This window comes from Eufriesea mexicana, unplaced genomic scaffold (assembly GCF_001483705.2).
Source record: "Eufriesea mexicana isolate 0111107269 unplaced genomic scaffold, ASM148370v2 scaffold762, whole genome shotgun sequence".
Taxonomy (NCBI): domain Eukaryota; kingdom Metazoa; phylum Arthropoda; class Insecta; order Hymenoptera; family Apidae; genus Eufriesea; species Eufriesea mexicana.
Genome location: NW_016908915.1, coordinates 300,276 through 326,814, shown reverse-complemented (window position 1 = coordinate 326,814; position 26,539 = coordinate 300,276). Strand labels below are relative to the sequence as shown.

Here is a 26,539-nt window from a genome sequence, read left to right as displayed (position 1 = left end):
TGTCCACTCTAATAGCTGTTAAAAGATTCGTTCCCGTGTTCGTTAGGGAAAGTAGCGATTTGAGAAAAAGTGCAACGAGATCCGGGCTGTTTTTGTCATTTTGATGACGCTGTTTCCGAGGTCATAACCTCCGGGAACCTCGACGAACCTCCGCGGGAACTTTCGACCAGCGAACTCGAAAAATTCCGGGAGCAGAGACTCTCCTCTGACCCGTTGACAAACGAGTCGATCGATTTGCAGCCACCGGTTCTTTTGTTCCAGCAGGATTTTACGCGGAAGTGAAACTCGTTAAAACTCGATCGCGGAACGGCAGACCAGACGAATGTACGTGTACGGGTACATTGGTCGACGCGTGAAAAATAAGCAGACTGGGATAAATATTCATAAGCCTGGGACACGCTACACGTTGTTGCGTTTATCGACGATAAACGTCGGTTTGCATGGGATTATTCGCGGACATTCGCGAACATTTTAGCCTTTGCACTTCGTCAGTCACAGTACGGAGGTACTGGTGATCTGTGAGTTTATTTTGCCCCGTCCCTGAGGATGAGGTGAGAAAAGAGTCAGACTACTGTCACCTGTATTTTAGTGGATTTTCAGACTTCTCACACGATAATTCGTCTATACTTTTTGGCCAATGTAAAAGATACGTAAGAATTTAGTATGTGCGTGTTGACAGCTTGCCAAATGATCTTTTTATGCAGATGACGGAATGTGTATTGGTCGGTTTGACAAATTGGTAACTTAATTTTGTGAGTAAGTGCACCAAATGACTAACTTTTATTTAGACAACTACGGCATACACGACAGTACGATGAAAAAAGAAAACTAAATCTTTTCGCGACTCTCCGTCGCCCCTCACTACTTCTACCATAACATAAACAAATCATAGATCACACCTCGTTTGCACACTCGTCACACTCATCCTGCCACGCAAACATTCCTCACTCTCACACCACACCACAGTGTCACTCTATGACAACCACATCACCTCAAATTTTTATATTATTAGTACTAGTGTTAAGTGTAACGATTATTGCTGTATTTAATTGCGTTCATAGTGATTGTTCTTAAACAAAGATTTTAATTGCGAATAATTTCCCAGAAAGTGTATCTATATTGATATAGGTGGAGAAGTAAGTATCGAATCTTATAAATGAGATCAATATATATTTATAATTTCGTGTCTCTTTGGAACAAAAGTTTTAATTTCGAGAAGCTCTTCAGCGCAAAGCTGTACTTGTATCGATGAAAGTGAGCAAGACTATTCGTTTATAAATAAATTTACATATATTTATAATTTCTCCCTTTTGAAATGAAACTTTCAATTTCAAGAAGCTTCTCTGTACGAAAGTGTATTTATACCTGTAATAACGGAAAAGAGAGTAACGCTATTCTATAAATAAATTCACCTATATTCGTAATTTCTTATCCTCCTGAGACAAAACTTACAATTTCGAAGCGTGTAAGAATTACCAGTCGATCGAACGAAGCGAAACTCTTGGAGTGCGAAAGGTCAAACTTCCTCTTTATTCTTAACAGATAAAGGGGATGGGAATTACGAGGGTTGAACTATTTACGATGGCGGTACAGCGTGACAGAAATTAATCGCAGGTATAACAAGAGACGAAAGAAGGGTAGGTTGATTTAAGTGTCTGGTCGAAAAAATTTGAGCAGAAGGCTGGGCAAGAACTTAACTCTTCGTCCTACACTGTAAAATTTATAGCCTCCGCCGCGGTGGGGCACTTTACAGTACTCGAAGCAGCGATGTAAAAACTGAACCAGGGTGGAGGTTAACGAGACTCTGAATAATTTGCATGCGAACGAAAAGCGAGTACAGATAAACGATACTTCGAAAAAGCTTGACAATTCCCTCCTCCGAATTAAGACGCTTTAAAATTCCAATTTTTTCGCCCCTCCTGGCTTTATCGGACAAGTTACGGCGATTTCGCACCAAGGTTAACCACGATTGTTAGAGAGATTTATGCAATTATCGATGACGAACGCTTATTCGCGTTTCCTTAAATCGATATGTCTCGTCTCTAGTCTATCAAGGATCGTCGTCTTTTCAGTTTCCTAGGCTAACGTGCAAATTCTCATAGAGTACGTTTGTAACGCAGGAGATCTGTTCGTGGTGGTGTTCAGTTTGGACTGTCGGGAATCCTTCGAGGAGGCCATCAGACTGCGCGAATCGATCCTGGAAACTAAAGTGAGCGCGACCCAAAGCGCTACGAAGAGCAGAAGCAAGAGTCACTTCAATTTGAAGGTTCCTATGGTCATCGTCGGAAATAAATGTGATAAAGATACCAAGTACGTGCAGAGTACACTTCGTGCATCTGCATGAGTTAATTAACGTCTAGCTAACGATCGTGAAACCACCATCTGCCACTATCTAGCATAGAATTGCACCCCTTTGTCGAGTACGTTTATTAAGAATGACAAATTTACCATCGTTGCGACCCTCGTAGATGCAAAAATGTCGAAGTGTCTAGCCACTTTGAATTTATGGATTGCCCGTTCGAGTCTCCTGACCTGTTTCCACGTTTTTAATGTAAAGCATTATACTTGTAAATCGTACTCGAGAATTCGCTCGGGCGATATTTAACGCGTTCCCTTGCGCCCGCAACCGACTTCGTTTACACGTTCGTGACTCGTCGAGACGTTTGAAAAATAAATAAAAACCGTGGAAACGAAATCGTTGGACGTTTCGCGAATTAACGACGAGAGCGAGATTACAAACGCGTTACGCGTGTTTCACAGAACAGTTACGGTCGAAGAGGCTGAAGAGTACTGCAACAGTCAGGACGATTGCTGCGTCTTCGTCGAGGCGTCCGCGAAGAGGAACTACCACGTAGAGGAGCTTTTTTACCAACTGTTCGTAGTGGCCGGCTTACCCTTGGAAATGGCGCCAAATCATCACAGAAAGGTCCCCCTCACTTTCGGTTCTCCCACGATGTTGCCACCGTCACAGGTAAAAGAATTTACCGATTATTACATCCAGTGGCGGATTTAGTCTTCGAGAGACGTTACAATTTTCGGGAACCTGTAAAAATAAAGCGTTGAATAACTGTATAACGAAAAGGTATCAATTTTTATCACCTCGAGGGAGTGATCTACTCTTCGCAGTCTCTTCCATTGAATCGTTTGAAACGCAAATCCGCCATTGATTGCACTTTAACTTCCCTCGGGATTGTTCAGTGATCGATCGAAACCTTGACAATTGCGCGGACTTCTCTCTTCAAACAAACAAAATTTCCAAAGACGACCTGCAAAAACGAAAATTTAACGAGCATGAGAAATCGAAAAGCCAGGGGTTTGAAACTTGTTCGTTTTACAATAATCGACGCGACGATTCGAGAAACGTCAGAGAGTGGAGAAGCTTTGGAAATTTTTGTACTGAAAATTCTATAGGGTCGATAGAAGGCACCAAAGAACGCAAATAACGTTCGAATTGGGAAACGATGTAATTGAACGATTCGTGGATAGACCAACCTGTTTGAGAAGGGGTGGGCGTTGCAGAAAGGTATATAACTCGGGGGCGGGGGGCGAGCGCGTTAAGTCGGCAAAACGATTACGTTCCCTCTCCAGGGAGCGTGTCGTCGAGTGGGCCTTTTTCAAAAGCGTTTGAAAGAGCGACAATTTGTTTCCAGCCAAGGCACAAAGCCACCCTGAGTATAAAGCGACGGCTGAGCGACGCCTGCGGCGTCGTGGCGCCCAACGTGCGTCGACCCAGCATCAGAACGGATCTGATGATCATGAGAACGAAAACGTGCTCCCTGGCTGCCGGGAATGAGAACAACGCGCCGGGATCGAGGATCACCCTGCGTACCTCCGACGCCAGGAAGACGTGCTCCATTCAGTGATATCGTACAGAGGTCCTCTCGAAACTGAATTCGGAACGATGGGTCTGGACTCGATGGACGATCCTCGCGAACGAACCACGTTCCACTCGATCCACGCGTGCATAGTCCAGTGTGTGTCTCCAAGTAGAAGTCATTATCCGTTCTACTTGTGGCGCTTGTCTGGAACAGAAAAGTTCGGATGTTAATCGGATGAAGGGTAGAACCTCGGAAACGGTGACGAATTAACGTTCTCTCTCAGGGGAGAACAGCAAAGGAGACGTAGGATTGATATCGCGTTTTTAGGATGGCCACGGTGTACCGCGAAACGAAAGTGGCACGGACGAGGAATCGTAAGCGAGGATCGTCGAAGAAGGGAAACGTTTAAACCGACCACGCTGCTCGCCTTAATTAATTAAAGAAATAGCTCTAGCATAGCGTCCCGGAAATAACATATATTACTAAAATAAGATACAATCGGTCGGGTCGATCGTCGGGTTAATTAATCGATGTCGACCGGAAAACGGAAGAGTTCGGCGTAATAGCGGCTGAAACGAAAGGAAAACCGTTCTCGTGATAACCTTTGGATCTTTTGGTACGCTATCAGACCAGTCGACCATTCGTATCCTTAGGCAGATTAATTAAAACTTCTATTTCTTTCTGTTAGTTACCGAGCCTTCACACCGTCGATATTCAATTATACGATTTCTTTGCCCCTGTCGATAGATCGAAATGGATATGTAGAAAATCTGAAACCTAAGATCAATGTGTCCTCGTAGCTGGTCGAAATGGTCGACTGATCGTGTCACTTGGATTCTATTTAAGCATGATCGCTAAGCCGATACGAACCAAATACCGTATACGTGTATATAGTTAATTTATTCGTATAAATCGAGATGGGACACTATTGTACCGAACACGTACGAGCATTGGATGCGTTGATCAATCATAGCAAAGTTTCGAATCATTTTCAATATCTTCGTCTAATTGTATCGACTCGAGTTTCACCTTAAACACTACGAATTGCAAAATTCAAGTTTATAGGCAAGATACTTTACTCGATTGACAAAAGGTTCATGAAATCATAAGAATTCGATACGCTTCAGGAAGCTTCTGACCTTCGAACTTTATTCCATTCGTTACCATAATCCTGCAACACTACGCACAAGCGTGGCTGCTCAACATTCGAAGATCGTGAGCGTAATAATCAAAGCGCATGGAAACAAAACGAGAGACGCATCTTTTCGTAAAACTCACCCCTGATTTTCGGACCAAAGAAACGTTTCGTTCTCTTGTAATAAATGCGTAAACAATATCGACACGTGCTCTTTGTTTCTTAAATATCACAGCCCTTCTACACTATGACTGTCACTACCTCGTCTTCCCGAGTGTTCAATTAAACGTAATCCATTTTTACTCTCACAAAAGATTACAAGTCCCTGCGTTACCAAGTTCGTTAATACGGAATTACCAGCACCACTTTCTCCACGGTAGGACGAGCAAGCAAGCTCGAGAACTCGAGAATTCTTTGAATGGCCAAATTCGACGATGGTAATAGAATCAAAGTAATTACGAGCAATCGAGGAGAGCAAACGTCGTGAGGATTTAAAAAGTCGCGCGGCTCGATTCGTCGGCTTCGCTGTATTTATGCGGTCAAGCGGTGGTCATTTCCGAGCCAACGCCCCGACAACCCAATGAAAAGACATTCTTCACAGAGCTCTCGGCAGATTAATTAGTCCCATAAAAGAAAGTTCCACGTAGATCTACCGCGAGCCCTCGGGTGAGGCCAATTACTCGATTAATACGTTAATTAATTTCCCGACCACGCCGCTTCCGTTCTGCCATTTTTACAGCCAGATCATGGATTGCAGATGGTTCAATCGCACGCTGGAGCCTCGCTTCTAATTAAATGCAACGAAGGTACATTTCCTCTGAAAGGCTATCCTTTGCTTTCTTCAATTTTTCCAAATCACTTTAATCTGAGTTTCAATGAGTTTCATCTGTACCTCTCGATGTTGGTGTTTTCCACGGACATTTAATTGCAAGTCGGATTGAACTCTGTCGCGCAATTGTTTCATACACTCGACTGGTCATTCATCCCTCGTTTCTTCTGCGATATTTCTCTCGACAGCCCTCGGCGACGCCTCGAACCGGCCAGAAAATCACTCTCGGACGCCGCGATTGAAATTTATTTAAATCGAGCCCCCCAAAGCCATTCCTCCCATCCACCTTCCCGGTCGAAGGTTATTTTCGATGGCCGTTGCACGATCAGACCGTTTACGTAACCGTCGCGATGAGATCTCCGAGCAGAAATTAGATCTCTGACTTGCAATTACAGTCGACGCTGGACGAATAAAGGAATTATTACTCGCAAACGTCATCCGCCAGGGATAACATTTTAATCCACTTTAAAGGGCCCCCGATTTAACCGACTTAATCGGTGTCGAAGCCGACTTCCGGCAAATGAAAGAGCCATGCCGTTCGAAGCGGGGACCTTCTGTTACTAGTTTAATGCGTTCAAAGTAATGCTTGCTAATTGACCTTTCCTTCATTCCCTATTCGCGTGAACTCGCCGATAATTGAGAAGCGATGTCACCTAAAATCAGGTAAAAATTATATTTTATTTGAAGATTTTGAGTTCCAAGTAAATATGCATGGAAAAATTCAACAGGACTTCAAGCAGAATGGCTTGGATTCGGGTAATACCTTCCCCAGAAGATCGACAGAAAGTTTGTTACTAATTACCAACGAAGAAAGTTTCATTTATTAATAGCTTATGGCTTAAAAGTTTTTAGGATTCATGCAGACATTAATTTGGTAATTAAAATTGTTTCCATGAGTACGTTCCTCGTGTGCGAGCAATAAGGATCTTTTCCGTGGGAGAAACCTTACCTAGAATCGCAGCCTCTTATCCAAGACTAGTTTCTTCGTCCTTTGCAGTTGACTGCTCAATCGAAGAGGATTGTTGTCTTGGATTAATCGTTTATAAGATACCGAAGAGCAGAGATGTCCTTCATCGATGATCTTCTGTCGCAACGTACTTTAAAGAAGAACTTAAAGTGGAATTTCTGCTTCTTCCTCGGTTGATTTGTCGCGACCTTATGAAAGGAAAATATGATGTACGTAAAAGATTTGAATGTTCAAACACTGATTTTCAGAAAACGGATGGTCAAGAACAAAGAAACCGACGAAGAGTCGTGTCGACACGACGTCAGCTTACGTATCGAGGTTCAAGGGGCAGAATCCATTAGAAGGAGTTTCAGTACAGAGAGAACGAGGTGACCACAAAATTCCAGACGTGCGGAATGTTTAATTAAACTCCGTCAAGAACTTGGAGAATTTCGGACGAGGCGTCACAAAGCTCGTGCATCATGCGAGTGTCTCCTTTAGCGCAGGAAAAGTAATATCGACGGTACAACAGATTTTTCCGCGAATGGGTCTCGTAATTACAATAATTCTAATTTCTCGTGGTTCACTGTTTTAATTAAAATTCTACTAAGTATAAGTGAAAAGACGTTCGTATGTTTACTTTTAACCTGTTATTCCTCTGTCTTCTTCCAACTCTTTCACGCGCAACCAGTATTTATTGACGTATCGACATCGTTTTATACACGCAATTCAACGCGAAAGAAATGCTAATAAATTAGCGGAATCGATAAATATTTATACATTATCTCAAACTCGTGTATAAACGGCAATATCATCAATTATGGAAATGTATTCCACTTGTTTAATATAATTAACCGTGAAACGATTAATTAACCTGTGCTTTTAATTGAAACGAAGAAAAATTTGAAATATCAAATTTCGAGATGTCGAATGAAACAAAGGATGAAATTCCTCCTTCCATCTTCGTAGAGGCGAAATATCTTCGTATCTCGTATTTTGTATTACCATTTTTGATATCTTGTATTACTCTGCTTTCGAGAACTTTGGATAACATCGATATCAAGAGTCAAAGTATTTTTCGATTCCCTTCGAAGTTGCCCTCTGCGGTGTTTGCGTTGCGCATAAGCAATCTGCGAAGTATTTGCAGGTCGCTGGAGAAACGAAGGGTGAAGAGGACGAGGCAGAAATCACTTTTCATGCGATCGCAGGGCAAACGCTCATGGGAACTGTGCAACGCGTTCACCGGTGAAACAGAAAGGGAGGATTTCATTCTAACGGGGTGGAAATTCGAGAACAGTCCGTGGCTCTAACGAACAGCCGCCATGAGAACTCCCAGGGGCGAAATAAATAGAAGATATCTTGAAGTGCGCCAGAGATAACCACGAACGAGCTGCGAAATTTTACACGACGAATGACCACCATCTGAAATATTCTGTTCTCCTATAACAATAATGCATCAGGTAGTAGAATGAATTATATTTCTCTTACCGTATTAATGGAAGGAAACGAAAATTTCTCCTCACCTATCTGTAATGGTGAATCCGCAATAACTGGACCCTGGTTAATGAACATCCGCCATATTTGCTTTCTTTTTTCACTCGCTTGTCATTTTTATCCTTATTTTCCGTGGAATTTTACAATAGCCTCGTTATAGCCTGGAAAATTAATTTTTATCCTTAATTCCATGTATTTTCATACATTCATTCATTTGCAGTTTGATATTCAACTATTATTAATATTCATATTTGTACTTTCCTTTGTTAAAAAAGTTTTATAATCGTGAATATGGTTCTCGTTGATTTATAAAATATTTTACGATATGTATATTTTTCAATATTCCTAATAATAATAATGTATTTTAAATACGTACTTCAATATTGTATTCCAATCCTCATTATCAATTCAAATGATTCTGTTGAGCAATAAAAAAATGGATATTAATGTTTATCGTCTTTTTTTTTTTTAACGAGTAGTTTGCAAGATCGATAAAGCAGCATATAAAAGTTTACAGTAACATTTGATTAAATTTATCTTACTATTTCTTTCATTGAATTATGTACATTACGATTAGATTATTTTCTTTTCGCCCGGCATGTCTATTGCATTCATTCAAATGATAATTATACGTTACGATCAAAACAACAATATTTATCCTTAACACTAAACTTTCTTTGCATTTACTTCGTAATTAAAATTAAGAAATGAATTTTATGGTGACAAATGAACTTATAAAATTCAAATCAAATTACTAATTGCATTAAGCATGCTCACATGTGCTATATAATCGACCTCTCGAGCCAGCGATGTAACCACAAATGCGTAGCATGCGCAAGCGTATTATCCAGGGGGCAATCCATCATGGCCGAGGTAATTTTATCGGTCGCGCCTAGTTCAGGATGAATTGACTAAAAACTTTGCATCGAACTTAGGCTTCGAGCCGCAAGTCAAGTGTGTCGCGCCGTTCGCTGTGCTCAATGTCGGAATGTTGGCGTGTGCGATAAAAGGAACACGTGAAGGAAAACAACCAACCGTATATACGAAGGCTACTCAAGAGTAACGACTTCACACGATCGGCACATGGACTTGTCATTTGCCAGTGATAATATTCTGGAATATTTACTTTATCAGTATCAACGTATCGCTCTACGAAGTCGATCGTAGTTTATCTACGAATTATCATTTCTAAACGTCATTCGACAATATGAGCGTAGAAGGTACTAATAGTACGAAATTACTGTATTTTTGAAGTATTATTGTTCGTGTGGTAATTGCTTTTGTGGTTAGTTCATGTAGTAGAGTGTACTTATCGACGGTGGTAATTCAGTAAAAATTTGTACATTTTTTTTTTAAATTATAAACGACTGTGAAACGAATTTATGAAATGATTTGAAAATTGTTTTAAATTGGATTGAAATTTTAAAGTGAGTTGTTAATTTATATTGCATTTATATTTAGAAATATGTAAACTAATCGATTATACTACTCGATCAATTGATTTAATTAACATTTTGACACAGAAATATCGTTGAATTATTCAAATCTAAAGTCGTATTGCTCATCGTGATACTTTTTATATTAAAATAATAATTATATTAGTTTTTTATATACAAATACATGTTTATAGGATAATTATCGATTACGCGATGCAACGAAATTTAATGAAGAATAATAAACTAAAACAAATTTTATTATAATACATAAAACTTGAAAATCAAATTATTTGCAAATATGAGTGGTGGAGGAAATAATAGAAGCCTTTTTAGTTATGAAACACTAGTCCACGCAATATCCGGCGCTGCCGTAAGTATATATAATATACAAAATTTAAAAAAATTATTAAGTCGCTGCATAAATTAATTTTTATCAATGGTACTGTTTTGCAGGGTGGCGTTGTTGCTATGGCAGCATTCTTTCCTTTAGATACAGTGCGAAGTAGATTACAACGTAAGTATATTCGAATATTATATTTTTTATTAAACTGCAATTATTCATTAGTAAAGATTATAGCAATACGATTTCCTGTATTGAGTAAACGTATTTAGAATAATCAATAAATTTAAAAATAATAGATTAGAATACATACAAGTGTCTGTGACATAAAAAAATTAGATTATCGTTGCGAAGTAAATTATATAGAATATATAACTACATATATTTACGTTTTATATTTTACTATGGAAACTACTTGTTTTGTATAGTACTATGTATATCATTACTCAAATCTGTAACTTCATTTTTTTGTTATAGTGGAAGAAGATCGAGAATCGAAAAGTACACTCGCAACGATACGAGACCTCGTTGCAAAGGAAGGACCGTGAGTTTTTTTTATTTTGTAACATGTACAAATGATCATTGTTAAAATAATAATTTCAACATATTTTTATTGAAATTTGTATTTTAGGGCAACCTTATATAGAGGAATGATACCCGTTCTTCAAAGTTTATGTGCCAGTAATTTTGTTTATTTCTACACATTTCACGGCTTAAAAATGTTGAGAACAAGTAGAAATCAAACAGCTGGAAATGATTTACTGGTTGCATCGATCGCAGGTATTGTGTAAATACATCACAAAATATTCATTCTTTATACTGTTATATTAAATTTCGTTATTTAAAATTAATTCTTTCAGGTGTGATTAATGTCCTATCAACGACACCGTTATGGGTAGTAAATACTAGACTGAAAATGAGAGGCGTCGGCCATATACAAGATAGAAGCAACAATGAATATGATTCATTGTATGGTACGTTTTTTAAAGTAACATTACATAAAGTCAGAAAAAATAAACGTCAAACATATGTCCAATGATTCTCTGTTGCATAATCAAGCAAAGTACAAAGTGCGACTTCTGATGAGCGTAAAGTAATAAATTTCACTTCTACGAAACTAAATGTAATTTATTTAAATATGCGTACGCATAATGAATGCTTTAATGAATGAGCAGAAATAATAATTATACTATAAATATAATTCAAATATGACTGATAAATTCCACATTTTATCTCTACTCTAATTTATCTAGCTGGCCTTCTATACATATGGAAACATGAAGGACTGGGAAAACTTTGGGTCGGGACATTCCCAAGCTTGATGCTAGTTATGAATCCAGCCATTCAGTTTATGACTTATGAAACTATTAAAAGAAGAATTCTCGCATCTTACCATGGGTCACAATCATCTGCATGGATTTTCTTCGCCATTGGTGCCGTAGCCAAGACAATAGCAACTGCACTAACTTATCCATTACAATTAGTTCAAACGAAATTGAGAGTGCGTATATATATTTTAACTTTTTATTTTTATAAGAATATAATATGATTTTAATACTTCATTACTTTTAGCATGGCCATAAGTATCCAAACTTACCAATAAACGCTAGCAGCTTAGAAATTCTATTTTACATACTAAAGTAAGTGTAGTATATTTGTAAAATATTACAAGTATAATTATATCTACTGTAAATTCTTTTTTGCAGAAAACAAGGAATAGCGGGACTGTATAAAGGAATGGAAGCTAAACTATTGCAAACCGTTCTTACAGTGGGATTAATGTTTTTAACTTACGAAAAGATTGCTAGATTTGTTTTCCGTCTTCTTTTACATAAATCAATGGTAAAATAACAAGTTTCCATACTCCGATATTAATATTGTTCCTCGTGTAAAGTTTTGTTCATTCCAATAGAATAATATATAAAATACGTGAAGGTTATTGTAAGAAAATATTGAAAGAAAATGTATTTAATATAATTTTCATAACATTAGAGAACGAATTAAAATAGGAGAGATATTTAGGCTGTGTCACAGCTTCGAGATTTATTTTATTACTAGTTCTTTTATATACACTAGCGATCAACAAGTTAGCATTGAAACGTCACATAAAACTCTTTTGTTTAACCCCAAGCGTCAAACGACGGAGCATAAAAATATTTATAACAGTTCTACATATATCTGGAAAATGTGAACTCAAGCACTGAGAATACTGGCGAATCTCAAGAAAACACACTTTCGGTTTAAGTCGCATTTTTATCATCAATCTAATCATTCCACACCGCCTGAAGAGCAGACGCAAAAAATCGAGCCACAATGGAGTAATAAGCAACTCGAACACATAAATTCTGTTAATCAAAATAGTTTGACGTTGAAGAAGATCAAGCATAAATCCACAAAGACAATTCTAAGATTCTGGAATAAACTGAAGCCTCGTAAAAACGTGAGAAGGAAACTAGAACTTACTACGAGCGAATCATTACCTTCCGTGTAGGTCTCTATGTTAAATCATAATGATACACTATTTTTAAATGATTCGTAAATACAAAAACTTAAGCTTTGTACCTTTAATGACATAATAATATAACATGAATAATAAGAGATATTACTTTACTTTAGAAGAAATTTTAATCATGTCGAGAAAACAATGAGTGCAAGATCACAACGTGGAATCCACGATACAGCGACGACCAAACGATTTCGTAGCCCGCGTATCACTGTGAAAAATCGTGTAGTAAAACCACAGATAACGTATGATTATGATGCTGCGGTTAGCCAACCGGATATACCGAACTTGCTAAACAACAAGAAGATCGGTCGTAGTACGATGGTTAGTGGGCTTCCACTTAAAAAGAGAGCTCTAAAGAATCGCTTAAAAGGACGAATTATGTCAAGCAAGAATTTTCAGAAAAGATCTCAGGAATACAAGACGAAATCGCTGGTTCAAAAAAACAAAAAGACACGATCGCTCGATAGTGAAAATGCAAATCCCACGAGAAAAACGATTATTTCATCCAGTTTCTTCAAAAAAGAAGATCATATCACTGAAAAAGGGAATATTGACAATAATGATATCGTCTACAACGAGGATTTGACAAACTTGAGGGTTTGTACCGTTTTCAACATTTCTTTTTCGAACGAAATTTTTAGATAGCGATTTATTAGAATTAATTAAACATTCACAAGTTCCTTTATATTAAGTCTTCATCTTTCCTTAAATATTTAAAAAAATTATTTTTCTTCATTATACTCACTTAGAAATTCATTGTATTTAGAAGAACTTAATAGTAGATGGCAAAAATATTTCATCCAAGGATACAACAAAAGAGGCAATTGGGAACGATGATAATCAAATCACTGAAGCGAAAGTGAAAGACAAGAGATCAGACGATTACGAAAGTGTTTCAATGAGATCACCAGTTCAAGTCAAACACAGTAAAATTCCTCGCGCGAAGATAACAACCTTTCCAGCTCATACGTTTGACGAATTCCATCCGGTAGTGTGTCCTAAAAGAAGATAAAAATTAAATTGATTAAGAGTTACGCAATAACGAATTTTTATATTATAGACGAAATTGAAAACGAAGGAATCTCCACAGTTGAAATGTCTCATGGCGAGCGATGCTACTAACAAGTTTGTTACAAAAATAAAAGATAATTGCTCACCGTTATCGATGCATTTTTCTTACAATAATTAAACACCATTTTAAAGTGCCGAGGTCACAGACAAAGAGGAAAAAAGAAGGTCATGCTATAAAGAACCAAATTCTTGTAAACAAGACATAGTTCGTTTCGAAGCACAAGACGATACAAGGTACACGTAATAATTATGGAAATTTTAATTGAAAGGAAAAATATTAATTTACGCAGAAACGTTGCATTTTATCCAGAATAGTTTGGAACAAAGAAGAGACCTCGACGTTAGAAGCAGATGAAGAAGCAGAAGACCATGGATTGACGACGGCAGACGAATCCCCGGCTATTATTAGTAGCATTGGTGATCCCCGTATTTTAAGGATTCTACGAAACATGAAACCGAACTGCCCCTGCAAATCATGCGCTGAGCACGATCCTATATCCAGTAATCGACAAGAAGAAGATAGCGATTTAAAAAGCTCGTCCCCGGAAGAAAATAAAAAGAGAAAATGGTTAAAACGATATTTACTTAAAACTCCAGATTGTCGTGATAATTACACGAGATTATCAACAGGTCACTGAAACATCGAAAACATGTCTACACGAGTTCAGAGGATGTGGGTGCTTTGACTGATTGCAACAGTGAGCATGGTAAAAAAGAAAGGAAGGATCAACACAAAACAAAGAGTACTTTAACTCAACGAGTCAAAACAAACTCAATAGTAAACGCATCACCGAAAATTTCGAATCGTCGACAGTCGAATTTCTCCTTTTTTAACGCCCTTTTCGATATTATTTTCTGGCCTTATCTATTTTTGAAAGCCAATCGGTGAGACCTTGTATTCTCTTTTGTTACGAAAAATAATTATGTTTAAGAAAAACGATATCATTAACAAAGATTTAAAAAATGGGTATATTCGTTTAATAAGTTGCTTAAATATATATATTTTTTTTAGAGGTACGAAGATGAAACGAAAAGAGAAACAATTTTAATTTAAAATATCTGTGAATTTATCATATTTTATATATTATACATGCATCGATATTTTTTCAAAAATTGTATGATATCAATTGATGATATACTTCATTTTTCATATAGTGTTTACAGAACATTCCAAAGAATATTTCAGAGAACACTTGTATACATGATTAAGAAAATATATTTTTTAATTATACATAGTAAAAATACAAATCATGGGAGTACACAAAACTTTCGTCTCGCCTCAACTCAAACAACAATTATTTACAAAGACTTTTGATGGTAAAATACAATGGTAAAAGCACTGTCCTTTACAATAAAATAAGAGTTGATGAAGAAAGTAAATAATGAGTGAAAAAAATAAATACAAAGTTCCACAATTTTACAACACACCGTTTGCTGAAAATATAAAAAAATAACGTTAATATTTTTGGAGTACATTCTCTTCAATTGACCTACCTTTTTTAGTGGGTGTTGATATGCTTCTACGAAGCTTCTTCGAAAAGAATGACAGTGTTAATCTGTCGTAAAGATTATCGATCTCGTTCACAGTGTTCTCCAAAATTTGTGTAAGAAACTTTTCGTTTTGTACTAAAGCTTTATCAGCAATCAAAGACAAATGTAAATAACCCCGATAAGTTAACAATGAACATCCAATTCCTGTGTAACTCCTAAATACAAAGAAATTGAGGCATTTCTAATCATTAAAATATCTTTGGAGACATATTCAATGAAAAAAAAGAATAAAAATTATAAAACGTTAAAGGTTACCTGTTTGGTATCCAAAAAACGATATTTTTTAAAGGGTGACCTAAAAGTTTCACTTCCTGAGGACCAACTAAATTACTAAATACCATCGTACTGTGACTCTTAAAAATCGGTCGTAACAATTTATCAGGCAATAGAGCTGAGAGATATTTCATCACTAGGAAATTTACTGTGTAATCGGGACTCTTTCTGAGAGTATCATTCGCTCTTTTGATATTCTCAAGGCGTTCTAAAATTTGAGAATTTTCTCGTGGATCTGCTAATTCTTTGCCGTTTATCTGTGAAATGCAAAGCGGTAGTATGCCAACTGAAAAATTATTTTGCAACGGAAGATTCTGGCTCCATTCCTCTATTTTCATCGGCAGGACGACACTCAATTTGGTTGGAACAGGTTCGTTCATCTGTAAAATTCGAATGAACCAGAGAATAAAATATTCATACGAATGATTGAAATGCGAATGAAAAATTCTTGATCACTTACGCGAATGAAGTACTTATGTAAGCTAACAGACAAAGCAGCTAATAACACGTCTCCAAACCTAGCACCTGTAATACTCCTTATGTTTTGAATCTTCGTAAATAGTTTTTGATTGCAGGTGTTCTTGAAATCGTCCTCGAGCCAGTAAGAAACCAACTTTTCGCCTGACAATTCTGCTCCATGGAGTGCACTAAAATGAAACATTTTTAATATTTGGGAAAAAGAAATTGAGAAAGCGAAGAAACAAACCTTTTATCCATGCTACGAAAAGCTTGTTGAATCAAGCAACCAGGAATACTTATGATAACCTTCGCCATTTTCAGATATATCTGTGCCTTTTTACAAACAACTTCTAAGAAAAAAGTGTTTAATTTATCTCGTTCTCTTCGCAGAAACTCTCTTATTTCGTACTTCAAATCTTGCAAATTAAAATTTTGCAAGTTCTCCCTTCTCACAGCGAACTGCTCTCTTAATAGTTTAATGAAATATGAGTACACTATAAAGTGGATGAAGGGCATAGACGCCGACATGACTTCCTTTTGAAACGAACACTTGGAATTATTGTTTCCACTCGAGCAAGGATCCGCAGGATTTATCACAGATACTGTCATATTCGACCTCTTTTTCTCGCCTTTTATCTTGAAAGTTGTGTTCTCCAGCTGCAAGAATGTTTCCGGCATTGGATCCTTGTCGATGATAACGTCCCTAAAGAACTTGAGAAGGGCCATTCCATCTCCCAGAGAGTGATGCACACGGAATAAAATGGGAATCCTGATTTTACTCGCCAATCGCTCCTCCATTCGTCGAAGGTAATGATGACTAGACCTGGGACAGGATTTTCCGATCAAAATTTCCCAGGATGCCGTATGATTCTCTGGCAAGGGCTGATTGCAAATGTTCCACAAGACCTTCTTCAAGTTCCCATTGTAAATATTATCACAGGATCCATCGCAGTTCGCGCGCTCATACTCCAACCATCTGATACGTTCTTTTAAGTCGATCTCTTCGCTCCTTTCCCAGAAATAATAACCAAACTTGCTTTTTCTCTTGTGTGACAATTTCTCGAAAGACGAACTCACTATACGATTCTTTGCCAAATCACGAAAACTCTCCATGAAGTTCATATTCGAATGGCGTGCGTCCTTCTCTAAGATCAAAAGGATGTTGTTCACGGAAAGTGCCGATGAGTGTTCTATGGCCCAAACGCTATCTGTTCCATCAAGGAAACCAGCAAATTTGTCCTTCAATTGTATCCTTAGAACGATCTCTACGATGCAGCGAGATACGTAGGAACATACTAATAGCAGAAGAACTAACGGAGAGAAGAGAAACGTGTAGAACGTTAAGAATGCTTGGTATATTTTCGACATGTTTTATTAACTTTATACTTGTTGAATGCTTTCGATTCAAAGATGAGAAATTTCGTTTAAATTCTATTATCGTTGTGTTTTCAATCGTACGAATTTGTCATACCTAAGAAAGCAAATTAGAAATCAACAAATTAAATACGACGTTGAATAAACATTTATTAATCGTTTGAAGAAAATCAACTTACATGGTGACTAATAACGATCAAATTATCCTGAATTCTCTCAGTGCTGGTCAGCACCAAGTAAGACTAGTCTGATCAGTGTTCTTGCTTTTATAGTGAAGCACTTGTCATCGATCGCCGCTAACTTAATTTAAAGTGACTCTTTTATCCGGTTATTACCTTTAGTTGCATAATTCCGATATCCTTAAATGTTGCCTCCGAAATGGCGACTACCACCTACGATCTTATTCTTAACCTAATAGAACTCTGCAACTATATGGTTTTACAGATCTTTTCTTCGTAAGATTTACGCATAAAGACTTTTTATTTCGAACTTATAAAATAAATAGAGCTTACAAATTGAGCAAGATCGATCACGAAGTTTTATCTAAAGAAATCAGAGCTGTTTTTTCCATCGGTTTTGCATCCGTGCATTTCACTTTCTGCAGGGGGATCCATGAAAGGTAATTTTCTCAAGCTAAATGGTTGCTTTTAAGCTAATAACGCGTCTTTACTAAATATCAAAGATATTCTGGAATTTCTCTTTCCAGCTGCACTGTTTGTCTTCCTTAATGCATCCTATTATATAATTGATCTTTATTTACAAACAATTATCTATCAAGTATGTGCTATTTGATATTTGTTTTCTTTTTTCTTTTAATTATTTCAACCTGCAACGTTTCAATAGATCCACGTAAAAAGATTTCTTGTACGTCCTTTCGCTTTTTCAAAGACAAATATTTTTTACAAATATTTTCCACGACTTCGTATCGTTCGACAAGTTTATCATCAAGTGCTAATAGTTTTTGTTGAAGATTATTTACCTAGAATAGATCGATTTTAACGATATAAGAAATGTACATAAATTCGTTAAAAATAAACAATATTACCTCTTGTGTTTTTTCTTTAAGGAGGCTATTGTGCAAAGCAAGCTCTCGCTTTAATTGCTCGTTCTGCGTTAACAAAGCATCATACCTAATAAATAATTTAACATCGATCTGTTTTTTATTATTTATCAATTTGTTTCGGAATGTAAATAGTAAATAGTGCTACTTTTGATGCCAAGTTCTTTGTACTTCCCTCTTCAAAGATTCTGGCAAATCAATGTCACTTCCGAAACGAATATCCGTTACACTCTGCCGAAATAAATCTACAGACACAATGTGAGAGTCCTAATTACATTATTTGCTGTACAGTTCCGTATGGTCTAAATGTTTACACATACTGAGCATATTTTTGTTACGTTTATTCGCTTTCTTGAGATCGTCCATCATTATTTTATTCTTTGTTTTCAAATTTGAGTAATACAACCATTGCTCCGCTTCTAAGTTTCGTGTAATCTTAAGACTTTCCTCCAAAGATTTCATAGTATTATGAATATTATTTATTTTCATGATATATTCGTCTACCGGAATAAGTGTTCGTATACGAGAATCTTTCACGCGTTTTTGATTCATCTTACAGTTAAGACACGTAACGAACATCAATTAATTGAACATCGATATAAATGGAGAAGAATTTGAATGTTGATTCGTGCTGATATGTTCGGGATAAAATCTCAAATATCAAAAATATAAAACATCAAATTCTAACTCTTGCTGCCTTTTTTATTAAATTACATAATTTAAGTTAGTACACTATTACGATATCGAGTAAAAATGTACAGAAAATATATATTATTAGTCATCACAGATTTACATTGATACGTGTAACTTTTACAAATTCAACAAATGATATAAATCATTTGAAAATCTATTTATAAAACCACATATAAAATCATTTAATAATAATTTTGAATGAACATATACGAATGAAGTTAATGCCTGCATTGATAAAGATTTAAAAATATGAAAATGTACAAAAATATGTTCGTTATTTAGTCGTTGGACACGGTTCCGACGCATACTTTTTGAAGCTTTCATGAACGCGTCTTAAATGATCACAGCAGCGATCTCTGGTATCCACTAATAAACTAAGCAAAGAAGTCCTCGAATCGCTATTTAAAGCTTCGTTGAAACGTTCAAGGTGTGCCATATCTATCTGTGGTACACCATCCAAATCTTCAGCCATTTCTTTTACTTGCATGACATTCTTGATTAACCAATCCAACGACGTTCTTTGTTTCAAAATCCTAGAAATTCGTTTTCATTTATCATCTAACTGTCTTATCGGTTAACAAAAGCTTCCTTAGCCTCCAAGACTGATAGAAAAAATAATATGCATTTAGCTAAAATTTTCATCTGTTGTAACTTTTAAGAAAAAAAAATTACTTACGAATCTCTCTTTTCGATAATTTCCGAACATGCTTCATACAACGCTAAACACTCAAGATTGTCACGGAGACCGCGTCGTTGTAGAAATTTCTTAAAAATCTCTCTTCCCCGTAGATGATTTAAAGTCTTGTTTATGTTGTCCGTGATTTGATCTAATTCGTCGGTACTTAGACCTGAAGTACACTTTCCAATACAACCGATCGTTTGTCTGGATAAAGTAGTCTGCATACTTCGTTTCATTACATGAACAACGTGACACTTGACTAACGTTCTTCGTAACAAAGCCACATGTGATCCAAGGTAGTCGAAACTCAGGTAATTTAATCCACGTGACACTCCATATTACATCAATACACCTATTGATATAGAAAAGTTTCAATTTTAATAATAAAGTTGAAAAAATATAAGAAAATTATTACAAATGCGTATAATAAAATATGAAAGAAGGGAAACCAACATTTCTCTTAACACATTGATAAATAAGGTGAACGTTTTCACATTTTTTTTGTTACATATCTTTCGGAATTGCAGCTAATTGCTGTTAATTCCTTTTGTAAAATAAAGAGGAGATGTCATAAAAATAAGATTGTATCAATAGATAAGCGTAATAAATAATAGTAACAGATAAGAGTGTATTAAGTAGAGTCCATTGTATCATTCGCTGTCCAATTTACAATGAACATAGCATTTATAAGAGAGGATAATTTCAGGTAATTTTAAACTCGACTTCTTTAAAGTTGTGTAGTAATGTTAGAGATGAACGAATGTTAAAAATAAATGGTACTATACCATGCTCCATAGTCTTAATTAACTATTAGAAAAAAAATTTGCCGCTTTTTAACGCATCAACCACACAGTGGCGACGTCCCGCTGAACTATCGCATACTGATAAAAGGTTCCCACAGATGAGAAAAGAAGTGGAAAACAATAGACTATACCAAGTAGTTCTACAGTCCTAGATATCTCAAAGCAAATAGTACGCCAGTTATAACAAAGTACAAACGTAGAATTAATATTCTAGAAACATATAACACAAAAAGTTCAAAACAATCTCTTTCAAAAAATAATTCGTTGATAAACATTTAGTTATTAAATATAACCATGTTACTTTATGATCCGCAAATAAAATTAGTTTGGACATCTTTATGTCCTTAATTCACCGTTAAGTATTTACAATCTACTTAGTATTTTATTACAAATTATCAGTTTGATTTTCGCTTCTCGAAAAAGCACATGATATCATAATCATATATACAGACTCAATCGAGTAACAATATCACTTTGGAGACCCAAACAGGACGGTATTGATCGAAACTTTAACGAAACCGGATTCACAGTGACTGACTGTGTTAATCAGAAGGGTTGTTCGTCTCAGACAAAGAATAAGGAACGAAAAATGTTCTACTGAATGTTTATAACCTTCCATAACCAAATTGTTCAATTCTTCCGTATTTTAAACTTATTCGTAAACAAACATTTATACAAAATTTATAACACTGTTATTTTACTTTTAAAGATAGTTAAAAACTTTACTAATAAAACTAAAATATTACATAATTTTATTTAATTTTTATACCATTTAATGACTCGTTGAATACTTTCAGTAACACACACGTACAAAACACTAACAATTCACATAACATAAGTATTATTTCTAAACAAAACACAAATCTGCTCTACAGTGTTCCTCATGCAACGCCACGGCACAGACTGACGTGTGCCTACGTATACTGAAAATATATTCATCAAAGCTAAGTATATTTATTAATAGTAAAAATATATTATACATACTTAAGATATTACAAAAATATAATTCCCTGTACTTGAAAATTGTAAAGATTTATATCAAATATTTACCATAATTTTCTATTATCAATTTTTTTCAATAAATTAGATATTTAATATTAATTGATATTAAATCCAAACATAACTATATATATATATATATTTAAATACAAATAATAATAGTTGGTAAAGACATTACATTTTACAGAAAATTCCAATAGTATTGATGCCTGCATTATTGAATTCATCCTGCATACCTGAAATGGTCTTTGTTATTCAAAGCATTGTCCGTGAAACAACTCGTTATTCTGAATGCGACTTACATACTTAACCAGAAACAACTGTAAATGATATAAGAAAATTCCGTAAAAATCATTTGAATAGTTCTTTTATTATAGTTTAAGTTAAACAATAATTTTTACTCCACAAAAGAATTATTGAATGATTTTCATTAAACATTTTTACTCATTAATAATAATTTCCCACAATAATTTATTAATTATATACTATAATCCTTTATATTTATTTATTATGAAAATGTAATTGTTTATTTACCTGTATATTATAATTTAAAATTACCGCGAAAAATTACGCGGGAAAATATAACATACGTGACTATAATGTATAACATAGGTCAAGTTTAACGAATTTCATAATAATTAAAATATTTGTAATTTTAAATATTCCAAAATATATTTTAATCATGGATTCTGAATTTCCTGATCCTGATGAAGAATTTGATTTAATCCACGAAGATGAATATGAAGTTCTAAGAGAAATTGAAGGTATATGAATTATAACCTTTTTATCATAACTTTTTGTAAATCTATACAAATAACTGTGGGCTTTTTTTAACCAAAAATAGTACATTCCAGTAAATCTTTATTCGTTAATGTAGTTATTAAAATCATTTGAATTTATAAAATAAATATAATCACAAATTTAAATATATTGTCTTTTAGAATTGGAAATTAAAAAAAGATTAGAGTCTCAAAAAGTTGAAACTTCACAGAAAAATCAAAATGAAAAAGATGAATTAAATATTTTGAGACTTAATATATATAAAGAATTAAATACTCCTACACCTAGTAAACACAATGAGTTATCTATTTCTAATACAAGTACGGCAGTTCAATGCGATGACAATTTTAATACAGATTACACAAAGAAAAGAAATTATAATCAACTATTTGGTGACATTTCAGATATGTTAGATATAGATGATTTTGGTATGTATTTTATATAATTACATACATAAATAAATATGATGAATAATTTTATTCAAATTACAGTTGATATTCAGGAACCAAGAGAAAAGAAACCACGATGGGATCAACCTCAAGAAGTTATTAAAGCAGTATTAGATGCTAGAAAAAAGCTCAATGAATTTAATAGAGGAGTTTCTGTTAACAAAAGATATGATGAAAAGTATGCTAAAAAGAAATATGGTTAACTTTTTATTTAAAGTCTCTTATAAATTTATATTAATTGCTTAATAATTTTGTTTAGCAAGAAAGAGTCAATATCTTTACGCGTTCCTCGCTGGAATTTTATAGCTGTAACTAGGCCACATGATGCACAACGTATATATATAAGAGTAAAAAGTACTGAAGAAAGTAAAGTAAAAACAAATACACATTCAATTTCTAATTTATTATCTGTGCCATATAGCCAACTTAAAGCTGAAGCTGAAGAAATTGTAAGTGACTTACAAATTATATATTATCTCTTGTTTCAACTAATTACTTTAACATTAATAACATGAACATTCTAAGAATTTAGTCTTTTTTACAGATAGTTCAGAATGTTAAACGTGCCAGTTGTGAAACATCCTCCCTTTCTACTACAAAGATTGCCAAAGATGATGAATTATGGGTTGATAAATATAGGCCTAGAACATATATAGAATTACTTTCAGATGAAGATGTAAATAGATATTTATTACATTGGATAAGACTTTGGGATAAAATAGTATTTAATCGAAATTATGTTCAAAATAAGAAAAAACAACTAAATTTGAGGTTTCGAAATAGGAAGTTTGTGAATGAAAAAGCATTTGAAGAAGTAGATAACAAAGGTTTTCCAATTCAGAGAATTGTGCTACTTAGTGGACCTCCTGGCTTGGGAAAAACCACATTAGCACATTTAGCAGCTAAACATGCTGGTTATAATATAGTAGAAATTAATGCAAGTGATGAAAGAAGTCCAGATGCATTTAGGTAATGCAATTAAATTAAGTATTTAACTAATATAGCAAATTTGTATAATTATGCAATTTTCAACATAGGCAAATCCTTCTTGCATCAACACAAATGAAAGCAGTAATGGGAAATGATCCACGACCAAATTGTCTAGTTTTAGATGAAATTGATGGGGCTCCTGCTGCATCAATTGATCTTCTACTCAAATTTGTGCAAGGTAAACTAATTCCAAAAGGTAAAAAAGATAAAATAAAAAGTGATAGGAAATCAAATGCTTGTCACCGTCCTGTAATATGCATTTGTAATGAACCATATGCTCCTTCATTAAGGTAAATTGTTCATTTAACTCGCATGTACAATTCATGTGCTTCTAGAAATAAGTATTAAATTTATTTCATATTTATTATAGAGCTCTTAGAGCTATTGCTCTCATTATACCTGTACCAGAAGTCAGCCCTACAAGACTAGCAGATAGATTAATGGAAATATCACAAAAAGAAAATTTGAAGGTAAATCCTGATGCACTTTTGAGATTAGTGGAAATATCTGGTTGTGATATAAGATCTTGTTTGGGAGCACTACAATATATGGGTGGCATTAGTTTAGGAGACAATTTATCTTTTGCATTAAAAGATAGTAGAAAAGGACTATTTGATTCATGGAAACAAATATTAACAATACCCATGAATAAAAGTGGGATACTTTCCATTTCAGAGAGAGTTCGACTTGTATTAAAAACTGTACAAAATGGTAAATTATTTTCAATAATATTACTCATGTAAATTTTAAGAATATTAATAATATTAATTTTTTACTTTAGGAGAATCCGAAAAATTAGCTCAAGGCATATTCCATAATTATCCAGAAATTTGTAGTGACAAATTGAATTATGTAGCTCTATGTTTACAATGGTTTCAATTTTTTGATGAAATTTTATCTTTTGTTGCAACTCTTCAAGCTTGGTCTGTTATGTCTTACTTAAATTATGCATTTGTTACTTGGCACTTATATTTTGCTAAAGCAAGATACGTTAAACTATCTTATCCTTCTATTTCATACGAAGTAAGAACCATATATAATAAAATTAAAAATAGAACACAATCTAAAACCTTACATTTATTTAAAAAATTTCAACTTTCATAGATGATTCAAAAACATGCTAGAAACATAGGAATTTTAACAAGTATTCAGCGAAACAGTGGTCGTATTATTAGCGTCTTAACAATCGATATTATTCCCTTTCTTCCGGATTTATTATCTCCACGATTGCGAACAATCTCTGGTCATTTACACTCAACTAAAGAAAAGGATGATATTAACCGATTAGTAAATATTCTAATTGATTTCGGTCTTACATTCACCCAAGAGAAAAATCTTGATGGTAGTTATGACTATAAACTAGATCCGTAAGTTAAAAGAACTATTAATACTATTAAAACTGTTATTTCTTAAACAACATTTATGTGTTAATTGTATCCTTTTCAGTAATATATTTGAAATAGGTGTTCTCCCGGATTGTAAACCCCGTCGAGCACTCATATATGCAGTGAAACAAATAATTGTCCAAGAATTGGAAGCTGAACGATTACGACGAGCTGCAAACATAGTGAAAAGTGCAACAAATGTTACTCAAAATAAAATTGGAAGCACTACAAAACAAAGTATCGCAACAAATTCAACAACAGCGGAGTCGAATAATATAATTAGCAAACCTAGTATTATAGAACATTCTAAACAAATTCAAACTGAAACAAAAGAAATTGTAAGTGTAATTTTTAATATTTTGATCTATTTAATATCTTCTTTGTAATATATTATAAAAGTAATAAAAATTGCAGAAGTATAAGGATTTTTTTGGCAGAATTATCACAGTCTCTCAAGATAAACACAAAAAGACAGATAATGAATCAATTAATTCACGAAATTTTTTAACAAAAAATGGAGTATGGTATAAATATAAAGAAGGTTTTAATAATGCTGTTCGTAGAAATGTTTTGATGGAAACACTTCTTTAAAATATCATATATTGAACTATAATTAACAATAAACCTAATTATATTAATTTAATATATTTTTGATATCTGTATGGAAAATAAAAAACAATATTTTATTATATTTTTATATCATTTTACATTTACCTTTAGTATTAATTAGTATTAATTTATAAGTATTAATTATTAAATTAAACATCGTATAAGAATGTTGCCTATAATTCCAACTTTGCAGTGTAGCTATAAATATTCATGAATTAATTACAAAAACTTGGAAATTTATTAATTTTCTATAGCCGAATTGATTTCTAATATTTAGTTTGAATCAAAATTTTACCGCCTGCGATCAGCGCCATCTATGATTTTAGCTCATTTGCTCGGAAAAGTGATAGGAATATAGAATAGGCAAGGAGGTCGTTGTAGAGCTCGTCACGTGACAGACAAGGACAGAGAGGGGGTAGAGAAGGATAGAATGGCTCCGGCAGTGAATAATTATTAATTACTCAATTTCCGTAAACAATTTGTGAACTTTTATAATTTCGTTGCAAAGCTGGAACTTCAGGCTACATTCCTATATAATTTTCGTAAAGAATTTTGCTCTAAATTGTTAGTTATTAATTTTTGCTTTATGGCGTCTATGATTTCGTAACGGCGACCATCACGATCTTCCGTGAAAATATTTAATACTCAACGAAACTAGAAGCCAAATGTGATTAAAAAATATATGAGAAGATTCGGAAGAATATTGTCTTTCTAATGAGTGCATAAAGTTTCATAAATTAATTGTGTAAAGGATAGTAATTAATGAAAAACCAATGGCGTCTTCGACAATCTTTGACAATAATTCAAATATTTCGTAGAATAATTATTAATAATTAATTAATAAGGGACAAATTTATATC

General features: G+C 34.4%; 8 protein-coding genes and 1 long non-coding RNA gene across 11 annotated transcripts in view; 5 read left to right on the top strand and 4 right to left on the bottom strand.

The window, feature by feature from the left end:
• LOC108546678 (dexamethasone-induced Ras-related protein 1) overlaps positions 1-3,877 on the top strand; it is a 28,236-nt gene extending 24,359 nt beyond the window's left edge. The window contains exons 3-5 of the mRNA XM_017898888.1: positions 2,121-2,310; positions 2,761-2,971; positions 3,651-3,877. Coding sequence (XP_017754377.1) covers positions 2,121-2,310; positions 2,761-2,971; positions 3,651-3,863 — 614 coding nt within the window. The 3' untranslated portion in view covers positions 3,864-3,877. The remainder of the gene's footprint in view (positions 1-2,120; positions 2,311-2,760; positions 2,972-3,650) is intronic.
• Positions 3,878-7,837: 3,960 nt separating this feature from the next.
• LOC108546702 (uncharacterized) lies at positions 7,838-9,061 on the bottom strand. Its single transcript, XR_001890150.1, has 4 exons — positions 9,000-9,061; positions 8,599-8,640; positions 8,252-8,383; positions 7,838-8,168 (listed from the first exon to the last, which is right to left on the bottom strand). It is a non-coding gene; the product is annotated as an uncharacterized LOC108546702 (long non-coding RNA).
• Positions 9,062-9,354: 293 nt separating this feature from the next.
• Positions 9,355-12,473, top strand: PMP34 (Peroxisomal Membrane Protein 34). Its single transcript, XM_017898913.1, has 10 exons — positions 9,355-9,442; positions 9,853-10,028; positions 10,112-10,172; positions 10,476-10,542; positions 10,630-10,778; positions 10,859-10,972; positions 11,252-11,499; positions 11,571-11,638; positions 11,705-11,840; positions 12,130-12,473. Exons 2-10 carry the CDS (start codon positions 9,957-9,959, stop codon positions 12,187-12,189), a joined length of 975 nt encoding a protein of 324 aa, XP_017754402.1. The 5' UTR covers positions 9,355-9,442; positions 9,853-9,956; the 3' UTR covers positions 12,190-12,473.
• LOC108546700 (uncharacterized) lies at positions 12,422-13,983 on the top strand. 3 transcript variants are annotated; one of them, XM_017898915.1, is made up of 5 exons: positions 12,422-12,485; positions 12,615-13,101; positions 13,271-13,492; positions 13,565-13,809; positions 13,903-13,983. In XM_017898915.1, exons 2-4 carry the CDS (start codon positions 12,643-12,645, stop codon positions 13,691-13,693), a joined length of 810 nt encoding a protein of 269 aa, XP_017754404.1. In that variant the 5' UTR covers positions 12,422-12,485; positions 12,615-12,642; the 3' UTR covers positions 13,694-13,809; positions 13,903-13,983. The 3 variants fall into 3 exon arrangements, with proteins under 3 accessions (XP_017754404.1, XP_017754405.1, XP_017754403.1); XM_017898916.1 differs by having other exon boundaries at positions 13,274-13,492; positions 13,891-13,972; XM_017898914.1 differs by having other exon boundaries at positions 13,891-13,972.
• Positions 13,875-14,464, top strand: LOC108546676 (uncharacterized; the record flags this gene model as incomplete). Its single annotated transcript, XM_017898886.1, has 2 exons — positions 13,875-14,143; positions 14,206-14,464. Coding segments are annotated over 2 exons (528 nt in total), but the record flags the coding sequence as incomplete, so codon positions are not given.
• Positions 14,465-14,783: 319 nt separating this feature from the next.
• Positions 14,784-17,618, bottom strand: LOC108546697 (uncharacterized). The gene is made up of 6 exons (XM_017898912.1): positions 17,412-17,618; positions 16,106-17,329; positions 15,860-16,046; positions 15,382-15,779; positions 15,070-15,281; positions 14,784-15,009 (listed from the first exon to the last, which is right to left on the bottom strand). The coding sequence occupies exons 2-6, from the start codon at positions 17,224-17,226 to the stop codon at positions 14,993-14,995; spliced, it is 1,935 nt and encodes a 644-aa protein (XP_017754401.1). The 5' UTR covers positions 17,227-17,329; positions 17,412-17,618; the 3' UTR covers positions 14,784-14,992.
• Positions 17,619-17,811: 193 nt separating this feature from the next.
• LOC108546675 (uncharacterized) lies at positions 17,812-18,844 on the bottom strand. The gene is made up of 5 exons (XM_017898885.1): positions 18,613-18,844; positions 18,441-18,537; positions 18,278-18,362; positions 18,059-18,211; positions 17,812-17,966 (listed from the first exon to the last, which is right to left on the bottom strand). Exons 1-5 carry the CDS (start codon positions 18,842-18,844, stop codon positions 17,880-17,882), a joined length of 654 nt encoding a protein of 217 aa, XP_017754374.1. The 3' UTR covers positions 17,812-17,879.
• Positions 18,845-19,189: 345 nt separating this feature from the next.
• LOC108546701 (uncharacterized) lies at positions 19,190-21,325 on the bottom strand. The gene is made up of 3 exons (XM_017898917.1): positions 21,237-21,325; positions 19,662-20,016; positions 19,190-19,518 (listed from the first exon to the last, which is right to left on the bottom strand). Exons 2-3 carry the CDS (start codon positions 19,898-19,900, stop codon positions 19,260-19,262), a joined length of 498 nt encoding a protein of 165 aa, XP_017754406.1. The 5' UTR covers positions 19,901-20,016; positions 21,237-21,325; the 3' UTR covers positions 19,190-19,259.
• An 823-nt stretch (positions 21,326-22,148) lies between these two features.
• Positions 22,149-25,661, top strand: cutlet (chromosome transmission fidelity protein 18 homolog). Its single transcript, XM_017898907.1, has 11 exons — positions 22,149-22,230; positions 22,408-22,674; positions 22,738-22,873; positions 22,955-23,144; positions 23,240-23,664; positions 23,733-23,975; positions 24,056-24,396; positions 24,467-24,708; positions 24,790-25,052; positions 25,132-25,408; positions 25,485-25,661. The coding sequence occupies exons 1-11, from the start codon at positions 22,149-22,151 to the stop codon at positions 25,659-25,661; spliced, it is 2,643 nt and encodes an 880-aa protein (XP_017754396.1).
• Positions 25,662-26,539: the final 878 nt, after the last annotated feature.

Coding starts and splice junctions, on each gene's coding strand:
- PMP34 (XM_017898913.1), top strand. CDS start 9,957: ATGAGTGGTGGAGGAAATAATAGAAGCCTTTTTAGTTATGAAACACTA. Junction 10,029..10,111: donor ACGCAATATCCGGCGCTGCC/GTAAGTATATAT, acceptor ACTGTTTTGCAG/GGTGGCGTTGTTGCTATGGC. Junction 10,779..10,858: donor ACTGGTTGCATCGATCGCAG/GTATTGTGTAAA, acceptor TAATTCTTTCAG/GTGTGATTAATGTCCTATCA.
- LOC108546700 (XM_017898915.1), top strand. CDS start 12,643: ATGAGTGCAAGATCACAACGTGGAATCCACGATACAGCGACGACCAAA. Junction 13,102..13,270: donor AGGATTTGACAAACTTGAGG/GTTTGTACCGTT, acceptor CATTGTATTTAG/AAGAACTTAATAGTAGATGG. Junction 13,493..13,564: donor CGTTTGACGAATTCCATCCG/GTAGTGTGTCCT, acceptor TTTATATTATAG/ACGAAATTGAAAACGAAGGA.
- LOC108546697 (XM_017898912.1), bottom strand. CDS start 17,226: ATGTCGAAAATATACCAAGCATTCTTAACGTTCTACACGTTTCTCTTC. Junction 16,047..16,105: donor TTTCGTAGCATGGATAAAAG/GTTTGTTTCTTC, acceptor GTTTCATTTTAG/TGCACTCCATGGAGCAGAAT. Junction 15,282..15,381: donor GTTTTTTGGATACCAAACAG/GTAACCTTTAAC, acceptor CTTTGTATTTAG/GAGTTACACAGGAATTGGAT.
- LOC108546675 (XM_017898885.1), bottom strand. CDS start 18,844: ATGAATCAAAAACGCGTGAAAGATTCTCGTATACGAACACTTATTCCG. Junction 18,538..18,612: donor ACGTAACAAAAATATGCTCA/GTATGTGTAAAC, acceptor TTGTGTCTGTAG/ATTTATTTCGGCAGAGTGTA. Junction 18,363..18,440: donor CAAAGAACTTGGCATCAAAA/GTAGCACTATTT, acceptor ATTATTTATTAG/GTATGATGCTTTGTTAACGC.
- LOC108546701 (XM_017898917.1), bottom strand. CDS start 19,900: ATGAAACGAAGTATGCAGACTACTTTATCCAGACAAACGATCGGTTGT. Junction 19,519..19,661: donor ATTATCGAAAAGAGAGATTC/GTAAGTAATTTT, acceptor ACGAATTTCTAG/GATTTTGAAACAAAGAACGT.
- cutlet (XM_017898907.1), top strand. CDS start 22,149: ATGGATTCTGAATTTCCTGATCCTGATGAAGAATTTGATTTAATCCAC. Junction 22,675..22,737: donor GTTAGATATAGATGATTTTG/GTATGTATTTTA, acceptor TTCAAATTACAG/TTGATATTCAGGAACCAAGA. Junction 22,874..22,954: donor AACAAAAGATATGATGAAAA/GTATGCTAAAAA, acceptor AATTTTGTTTAG/CAAGAAAGAGTCAATATCTT.